Genomic DNA, 9,621 nt, shown 5'->3' with positions numbered 1-9,621 from the left:
ACAAGTCTGTTTTGGTGATGCAAAACATACGGGAAGTGACGTGAGGAGCAAGGTATGGCTTTAGTATCTTTTGACATGTGTCATATCTTAATTAGATAATCTCAAGAAGAAGATTCGTCTCAAAGAGTAACATCTACGAGAACTTTCCCAGTGAAGAGACACTTGATTGAGAAGTTATTCTTGTCACCGAGTTAAATGACAAATCTCTATAGTGAAAGGTCTGGATGTTAACTAAAGGTTAGGGCCCAACCCTCTTTTGTTTATTATAAGCTCAATCCTATTTTAATTCTGTCATATTTTAACCTTATTATAATCAAGGGTTAGGGTTGGTACCAGGGTTAACCCATTTAACCGAAAAAAAATATTTCATTTATTTTTGTTTTTAAATTTTAAAGATAAAATTAGAAAATTTAAGATATAATATGATTCTTTCCTTCAATTTGTTGGCTTCAAAATCAAGTTTTCCTGCCAAAATTGCAAAATTGAGTTTTTGCCCCACAACTAAGAATAAAATTTTTCTGTCAAAAACAAAAATTGTGTTTTTTCCGCCAAGACCTAATTTGAGTTTTTCCATCAAAACCACAAAATCGAGTTTTCTCGCCAAAACCGGAAAATCAAGTTTCGCCAAAACTGCAAAATCGAGTTTCCCGCCAAAACCACAAAATCAAGTTTTTTCGCCAAAACCAAAAAACAAGTTTTTCCGCCAATATCACAAACCCAAGTTTTTCCGTCAAACCGAAAAATTGATTTTTCTCGCCAGACAAAACCGGAAAATGAGTTTTCCCGCCAAAACCACAAACCCGAGTTTTCCCACCAAAACCACAAACCCAAGTTTTCCCGCCAAAATCGCAAACCTGAGTTTTTCCCGCCAAAAAGGAAAGATCGATTTTCCCGCCATAACTTAAAATTGAGTTTTTCGGTTTTGGCGGAAAATTTGATTTTGTGGTTTTGGCGGAAAAAATTATTTTTCACATTTCGACGGAAAAACTCGGTTTTGTGGTTTTGGCTTGAAAACTCAATTTTCCTGTTTTGGCGGGAAAACTTGATTTTGTAGTTTTGGCTGGAATACTCGATTTTTAGTTTTTGGCGGGAAAAACTCAAATTTCGTAACTCGGTTTTCGTTTTTGGCGGAAAAACTTGATTTTTAGTTGTGGGGAAAAAACTCGATTTTCTGTTTTAGCTAAAACTTGATTTTCCGTTTTGGCAGAAAAATTTGATTTTTTTTTGAAATTTTGACGGAAAAAATATATTTTGCATTATCTAACAAATTTAAAATTTCAGTATATATTTAAATATTGTATAATAATTTTGTGAATCAAAATTAAAAGGTTAAGATTTAAGCCTAAACCTATTTGGATCAGCCTTTTTTAAACCTTGTTACATAAATAAGGGTTAAGACTACGAATAGTTTCACAGGGTTAGGGCTAACCCACAACCCTGTGGTGTTGAGCCCATATTAACATCCCTAGTGAAAGGTTTTGATTAATAAGGCTACCAAAGGTCTGAGCGGCTAACAAGTACGGTCAAGGGCATGGAAGCAAGATAAAGATTGGATAAACCGTGTTTGAACTTTTTGGGCAGTTCAAGTCTTCAAGACAGAATTCCCTATTATGATTGTTCGTACATCAGTTCAGTTAACATGTGGAAAGAAAAAGAAAGTCACATTCCACCTGCATAGAACTTTGAAGAAAACAGTGAGTGTTCATCCATCGATGCTACAGTCTGCAGGTGTTTTCGAACTTGAGTTGCGGGAGGTGCCATCGTAACTCATCTAACTTTGTGATGTTGTTGGTTTCAGAAACATCTTCTCATACAAATATAAGGTTATATTTCTGTTTTGTGAACATCACTTCAAGAAAAATTTCTTGATTGCGAGTTCAAAATCATATGCTAAACTCGAAATCCATCATAACTAGGTATATATATTAGAAAATGATTTTCCTAAGAATCAGGAAAAGAATGAAAAGCGGCTATTTTAGAACAGAGGAGATGAAAAAGATAGAGATATTTTTATAATTTGATACTCATGAATGATAAATGAAATATTAACAAAAACGGGCCTCTTTGTATTCGAACCAAGACTGCCAAAAAAATAAATGCCAACAAACCACTAGACAATGCTTACATACTCGAAATATTACTACATCTAATAATATTTAATTTTAAAATAACACAAAATAAATCTTCGGTTAATCTCTGAATATACTTTGATTTTTTTCCAACTCACTAGATCCAATCTAAACGTACGAATAACGCCTAACAATTTTCGAACATGGCTAATATCAAACATACGAAACCGAAGAATGAACAGAAGAAACGCACCCTGATTCACCCGACCCAAAATACAGATCCGAGATATAATTCCCAATATCTTCAGGGGCAACCCCGACATTCTTCCGCAACCCGACCCGATACCTTTTGTAAAACTCCGTGTAAGCAGGTATAAGCGTCATAGCAGCCGAGACTTTAATTTCATCTCTCAGTTTCGAATCCGGTACAACCCAACCGGTTTGCCTCTTATACACTTCCTCGAACCGGTCACTAAACCGTCTAACGAACTCCTCCGCTTCTTCCTCGTCCGCCGTCGCAAGTGACGTCATCAGCTCTCCCCAAACGATCTCCTCGAATTTCGCGACGTGTTTCTTCAACTTCCCTTCGTGCTTCTCCAGCCAACCCTCGCTCAAAACCTCCTTGAGATTCGACGTACGGACCTTAACCACGACGTAGTGGAGATTGTTGATTAAGAAGAGGTACGAGAGAGCCACGTCGCTGTAGAGACGAGACTTCGCGTCGATTTTGCAGAGTAGGAAGAGAATCAGCCACGAGATTCGTTTCGCAAGCGGGGATGATAATGATGATGATGACGTGGATTCATCTTCTTCTGGTGAAGCGAACGACGACGTTTCGGGGATGATGTTAGCGAGCGTATCGCTGTAATCGGCGAGGAAGACGATGTAGTTCATTACGTATCTTGTAAGCTGGTGGATTCCGCCGTTGGAGATAACCGATTTCGAAGATTCGTTGGAAATCGACGACTCGAACTCGTCGATCATCGACACCACCGCTTCCTCGAGGTTCGCTAGGGTTCCGGCGATCTGCGATTTGACGGAAGACGTCGAATCATAACTGAAAACTTCTTCGATTCTCGGCATAAGCTCGACGATCGACTGGTAAACGTCGAGAGTGAGGAAGATCTTCTCAGGCGTTTTCCGAGATTTCGCCACGTTCCCCGGGAAAGAGAACAGAGCTAAAGCACTTTGCAGAGTGATTTCAGCGAATGACGATTCACGAATCGCGGCTGAGGAAGAGAAGACGTGATCGGAGAGGATCCGTTCGCCGAAAAACAGAGTCGTAACGGCTTTTCTCACCGCTCGTAACCATACTCTGGTCTTCTTCTCCGTACTCTGCCACTCGAGTTTCTGAACCTGCGAGAGAGTTAGATTCTCGAAACCGAGCTGTTCCAAAGCTTCGACGATGATCGACTTACGGATCTTTTTGTATATCGTGAAGCATTCTTTGCCGTATCCTGATGACGTCATGCAGTCGGCGATCATCTTCAAATCCGCCATGGCTTCTGCATCATCATCTTCTTTTGAGGCGTTTCTTGAAGAGTTTCGAGAGCGAGCAGAGACGGATTCTGGATCGAGGTAGCGTCGGTTTGATTTTAGGATTCTGTAGAACTCTTTGGATAGATGGTTCATGGAGGTCTTTAGTAGACTCTCTGCTCTGATAAGCTTCGTTGATGCTGGATTTGCGGAGATGAGCTTGACCATTGCGGAGTGTAAGGTCGTGACAGCTCCCATGAATTGTTTAGCTTCTTCTCTGTTTTTGTTGGAGAAAAGCGAGAAGGTGCAGCAGAAAGAAGAGGAAGAAGAAGAAGAAGAGTCTGGCGAAATCCATTGGTGAATGATGGCTTCAGCGTCTTCGATGCTATCTTCCATTAGAGACTCAGAGAAGCTCCGGTGTGAATGTTGTTTCAGCTTTGAAGAAGAAGAAGATGAAGTTAAAGCAAAGAGGACCATCTTTTTGTTTTGTTTTTTTTTGTGTTTTGGTTTCTTTTTGTTATGATTTTGAAATGATGAAATGAAGAGCTTGGAACAGTATTTATAGTGGTACGTTTTCTTTTGACTTCAAATTATTTTTAATTTAAAAAAAGAACAACAAAAACGTGTGACATGACAATGACAGGTTCGTGCTTTTTTCTTACAACAGTTTACTTTTAGATTCACCGTGTTTTTTCAACTCATAGGATATGTGGTTGAGCTACGTAGTATCGCCGTCCATGCAATGCAACAGAGTCGATAGATAGATATAACTGGACGAGTTTAATTGGTTAAGTAGTATTAATGTGTGCGTAATTTTTTTTGCTTAACTGTGAATATCATATATATATGAATAAAGCTTACAAAAGAGTTTATAAACTAGACTTTGCTAGCAAGGCAAAAACAGAGAAAAAACATGCTAGCAAAAATAGAGAGAAAAACAAAGGCACTTGGCTATATCAACCAAAGGACCATGAGGTTCTTGAATTCCTTTCTGGTCTTACGAGCAGAGATTGTGTTTCTTATCGTTCTGTCAACGAGCCAGAAAAGATCAGAGGCGGATAGCGTCTGACTCCTGTAGACCCTGTTGTTTCTTTCAGTCCAAGTGTGGTATATGGTGGCTTGGACAGCGATGCTTCTTAGAGTTCGCGGTGAGGTTGTGGAGTCTGAGGATGACCAACCAAGTAACTGCGTCCAAGAAGTGAAAGAGATCAATGATCCAGAGATTTTTCTAAGCATCAAGCCCCATAGAATCTTGATATAAGGACAGTCTACAAAGAGATGATCTCTTGTTTCATCTGAGACCGAGCATAAGCAGCAGGAGGTTGGAATTAGCATTCCCCAAGACGCTAGTCTGGTACGAGTTGGTAATATGTCCTGAACAGCGACCCACATGTTGAAGGCATGCTTAGGAGTGTGCCATTAAACCAAACCGCCTGAAACCATGGACGGGCAGGTTGCCTTTCTCTTATTACACTCCAAGTTTTAGAGGAGGAGAAATGTTGAAGTTTCAGTCCTTCTATTGTCCAAGAATAGAGATCCGATCCTTGGTCATGAGAAGGAACATTCATTGTGGTCAGGTAAGCGTGTAGTGAAACCACCACGTTCGATCTAGGAGCTGGCAGAAGCCATAGTCCATCTCGGGTTGCTTCTGAGACAGTAGCATGTAGAGGAACTCTCAAAGCGTGAGGTCCATTTACTCCAATGGTGTCTATTAACGGTCCTAACGGAGTCCACTGATCGAACCAGAAACTGGCGGTGGCTCCATTTCGTATGGTGCAGATGATAAAAGGACGAGCAAGGGGTCTTAGTTTCAACAGAGACTTCCAGTGCCAGGAGTCTTGAGCTTGTTCATCCAAAGACCAAAAGTTTGAGCGACTAAGATGATGGTGCTTGTGCCAAGCCACCCACAAAGAACCCCCCTCCGCAAACAGAAGCCAGATCAGTCGGAGGCATAGAGTTTTGTTCCAGGTCTCAAAACGACGCAGACCCAGTCCACCCTCTCTTTTGGGAAGACAACAAGTTGCCCATGATACTTTGGCGAAGGCCGGGCCCTCAATCTGACCAGACCAGAGATATATGGAGCAGAGAGACTCTATCTTTTAAATACAGCCTTTAGGAAGGATGAATGTTGTTATCCAAAAGACAACAATGCCAGAGATAACCGACTTGATAAGAACCAGTCTTCCTGCAAAAGAGAGGTTTCTTGCTGACCAAGCATTGAAGGATCCCGAGATTTTATCAAGAAGCAACGAATATTCCGACACTTTCAGCTTTCTGTGCATTAATGGAAGTCCTAAATAGCGGATTAGGAAGGAGCCCATAGGAAAACCATATCTCATAGTAGTATTTGCTTCCTGCTGATCTAACCCCGCAGTGAAGAGCTCTGACTTGCTCTGATTTATTTCAAGACCAGACCAACTAGCAAAGTCATCAAGAGTTTCTGAGATACCATGAAGTGAGGAGCTACTGCCATCGTAAAAGACCATCACATCGTCCGCAAACATCAGGTGAGAGATGTCTATTGGTTCGGCATTGGGGTGGTACCTGATGTAGCCAGAATCATATCTAGATTTGAGTAGTCTAGAGAACACTTCCATGCCCAAGACAAAGAGATAAGGAGAGAGTGGGTCTCCCTGTCTCAATCCTCTCATGCTTTTGAAATAACCACCGGACTCTCCATTTATGCAAATTGTGAAAGATGTTGTTGTGATGCACTCTGAGATCCAGTTTACAAATTTTACCGGCATGCCCAGAGCTTGGAGTGTGGCAATGACAAAGTCCCATCTTACAGTGTCGAAAGCTTTGCGAAGATCGACTTTGAGCATAGCACGAGGAGAGATATTGGATTTTTTGTACCCTTGAACAAGTTCTGTTGCTAGCAGGACATTTTCTGCTAGGAGCCTACCCGGCATAAATGCTGATTGCGCGTGAGAGATAACCTGCTGTAATGCCTCCTTCAGACGACTAGTAAGAAGCCGAGAAATAACCTTGTAAAGTGTATTGAGGCAGGATATCGGCCTAAAGTCTCCTATCTTTGAGGCGTTCCTGATCTTTGGGATAAGCACCAGCGTTGTAGAGTTCCACTGCTTCAATAACTTCCCTTCCCTGAAGAACTCTTTTACCGCTGAGACAACCTCCGGTCCAATTATTGCCCAACATCCTATGAAAAATTCAGAAGAGTAGCCATCTGGTCCGCAAGATTTATTTCTAGGTAGGCTGAAGAAAGCCTCTTTGATGTCCTCAGTCGTAAACTCTTCCTGAAGCCTGAGTTTCTGAGATTCAGAGCATTGGAAGTCGAGCAGAACAAATAAATCTTGGGGATCAAACAATGGCGGAGAGCCAGGGATACCGAGAAACTCTGAGAAGTGAGAGAGACAGTGATCATGGATCGCTTGTCGAGTCTCAAACCGTTCACCAGAGGAGCCACGTGTAGCGAATATGAATATGGTTTTGCGAGCGACGTGTAGCCATAACCTTGTGAAAGTAATGAGAGCCACAGTCACCATCCCGCAACCACGAAATATTTGTTCTCTGGAAGAGAAACACTTGCTCTGCTTTAATAAGAATCCCTAGTTTTCGTTGAGCTTCAGCTTCCAGGGAAGCTAAGGTAACTGTTGGAGAGTTTAGAAGATCAAGTTGGATTTTGCCAAGATCAGACCTTGCTTCCTCTATACGCTTCTCAAGGTTTGAGTAGTTATCTTTGTTGAAAGATCTGATAGGGTTCTTTAGCGTCTTAAGCTTCTTTGAGACTCTCAGCATGTCTGACCCAACAACGTTGGTAGAAAACCAGAACCATGCGACCATAGGCAGAAATTCTTCGTCCAGGAGCAAGAAGTTATAGAATCTGAAAGGCATACGGTGCTTCAGCTGAGGGGTCTTGAGGATCACAGACATGGAGGCGTGATCAGAGAATTCCACAGGACCAAAGATGCCCAGGGATGAAGGAAACTGAACAAGCCACTGATCATTTACCAAAATACGGTCCAGCTTTTTCCCGATGGGGTTTGATTTTTGATTGTTCCACCAGGAAAAAGTTGGTCCAGTGAAGCTGAGATCAGAGAGAGATGCATCGGCTAGGCACTCCTGGAACTCCCTAGTCTTCCTATCCACATTCAAAGTAGGAGGGCGAGAGTGTTCTTCAGGTTTTAGAACTTGGTTGAAATCACCAATTAGCATCCAAGCTTTTCCATCAGTGGCTGAGGAGTTTGAGATATCAACGATATCCAACCAAAGAGTTGTCCTGATAGCTTCATCTGTAGAGGCGTAGACACATGTAACAATAATTGGAGTTATAAAATCCGGAAGGTTGAGGAGGCATGTCACCATCTGAAGAGATTTGTGAATAATTGTGACTTGAATAGAGGGATGCCAGAGGATCCAAATCTTTCCAAGGTCAGAGAATTCATAATTGGCTTCATAACCCCAACCGGGAAAAAGAGAGTTAACAAACTTATTTTGCTTATTTCGCTGTACATGAGTCTCCAAGAGACATCCAAAAGATGGTCTATGCTGCTTGAACCATTTTTTAAAACCAGTACGGTGGCTGACCATATTTAAGCCACGTACATTCCAGCCAAAAAAGTCTGTATACATAAAAATTACTTGTTTTTGGGGCCCCTGCCCCTATCCTTCTTCTTCTGACGCCGAGAAATAAATTCCTGAAAGCCCGAATCTGCACTAAGCGGCGACTGGGGAGAGTCAATGTCCGAAGAATCTGACTCTACTGGTGAGGTTTCTGGACTCCCTAGATCAGGAGGATGAGCGCCTTTTGAAGCACTGGCGCGAATTCCTGCAGGGAGGCTAGTTCCGCCCAGTTCCATCTTTGAAAAGGTGGCTTTAGACTTCTTTAAAGATAAGTGGGGAGGATTTCTGTGAGTTGCCGCATAAGGAGGTTTCCGAGCATGAATGGGAGACTTTGGAGGCGCATTGTCATCAGTGTGCTTTGCCCCTGTTTTGCCTTTTGCGCGTGTATAGTCAGCTTGTAAGTGACCCGTCGACTTGCAGATCTTACAAGTGATGGGAGCTTTCTTGCAGCGCTTTTGGGGATGACCAACTTCTTTGCAGAAAGAGCACACAGGTGGCATCCATGGGCTTGACACCCGTATACGCCTAATCTCGCCTGATTCAAATCTCGCATTGACAGCTTCTGGCAGTGGCACTCTAGGATCAATGATAGTAAAAACCTTTGCCACTTCCAGGTTTAATTTGTTTGCAGTTTGGGGGTGAAGGAACTTTGGATCACCCACTTGACTTGCGATGTGTTCAAGGGCCTCCTCATTAAAGAATTGTAGGGGAACATCTCTTAACTCTAACCAAATGGGGGCGGAAGTCAATTCTGGCTTTGTAGGAACGACACCAGGCTCCCACTTTGCTACAAACATTGTCTGACCTTCTATCTGCCAGAGACACTGCTTTAGAACATAAGCGCGTGTAGATGCATTCGGGATCCTGAGAAGGAATGCGAACCCTTCCATTTTAGAGACTGTGATGTCTCTAAATTGTTTGCTCCATATGCCATTTACTATCTTCTGAATGGTACCTTGTGAAGGTGGATCAGAGTAAAACTGGCCAATGATGAAACTATCCCAAGATTTTCTATTTTTTTCAATGACAGAGTTTGGTATAGTAACACAAGACTCTCCAGATGGAAGCATGAAACTTTCTCCCCGCTTCTGAAGTTTCTTCGTGGTCCTTTTGAATAAACCAGTCCACTGATCTTGCTTACCCGAGATTTGGTTGTTTGTATTGTTCGCCGGTTGAGGCACAACATCACCTGTTTTATCAGGCGTAGCGACTTGAGATTCTGGAACGCTTTTGGATCTATCGGGAGAGAGATCTCACCTTCCTCCTTTCCATCACAAGTTTGAAACTCTTCTGGGTTAGTCATCAGAATGACCTTCACAGAGTTCACTGCATCCATAGTGTTGTTTTTTCCAGATCTTGTCGTGGGTTCTGAAGGTGGGTCCTGGAGCTTGCTCGCAGAAGTCGTGATGAGTGGTGGCGCGTCTTCCTTTGGGGTCTGAGAATCACTAGAGGATTCTATGGACATTGGAGATGCGGCCACAATATTTGTGTT

The 9,621-nt window shown here is 42.3% G+C and overlaps 2 protein-coding genes across 2 annotated transcripts; both read right to left on the bottom strand.

The window, feature by feature from the left end:
- Positions 1-1,988: 1,988 nt before the first annotated feature.
- LOC125585441 (exocyst complex component EXO70H1-like) lies at positions 1,989-4,243 on the bottom strand. Its single transcript, XM_048754502.1, has one exon. It carries the CDS (start codon positions 4,020-4,022, stop codon positions 2,283-2,285), a length of 1,740 nt encoding a protein of 579 aa, XP_048610459.1. The 5' UTR covers positions 4,023-4,243; the 3' UTR covers positions 1,989-2,282.
- A 253-nt stretch (positions 4,244-4,496) lies between these two features.
- On the bottom strand, positions 4,497-9,594 carry LOC111201810. The gene is made up of 6 exons (XM_048755549.1): positions 9,387-9,594; positions 8,148-9,318; positions 7,090-8,088; positions 5,723-7,019; positions 4,904-5,602; positions 4,497-4,730 (listed from the first exon to the last, which is right to left on the bottom strand). The coding sequence occupies exons 1-6, from the start codon at positions 9,592-9,594 to the stop codon at positions 4,497-4,499; spliced, it is 4,608 nt and encodes a 1,535-aa protein (XP_048611506.1).
- Positions 9,595-9,621: the final 27 nt, after the last annotated feature.

Source organism: Brassica napus, chromosome C4, assembly GCF_020379485.1.
Source record: "Brassica napus cultivar Da-Ae chromosome C4, Da-Ae, whole genome shotgun sequence".
NCBI classification, from domain to species: Eukaryota; Viridiplantae; Streptophyta; class Magnoliopsida; order Brassicales; family Brassicaceae; genus Brassica; species Brassica napus.
This window is presented reverse-complemented; position numbering and strand designations above follow the sequence as displayed.

Bases quoted from the DNA above. Each gene is read 5' to 3' on its own strand.
- LOC111201810 (XM_048755549.1), bottom strand. From the start codon at position 9,594: ATGTCCATAGAATCCTCTAGTGATTCTCAGACCCCAAAGGAAGACGCG. The intron at 8,089-8,147 runs GTAATTTTTATG...AAATATGGTCAG, and splicing joins GGCAGGGGCCCCAAAAACAA to CCACCGTACTGGTTTTAAAA. The intron at 7,020-7,089 runs GTTTCTCTTCCA...TACTTTCACAAG, and splicing joins CTTATTAAAGCAGAGCAAGT to GTTATGGCTACACGTCGCTC.
- LOC125585441 (XM_048754502.1), bottom strand. From the start codon at position 4,022: ATGGTCCTCTTTGCTTTAACTTCATCTTCTTCTTCTTCAAAGCTGAAA.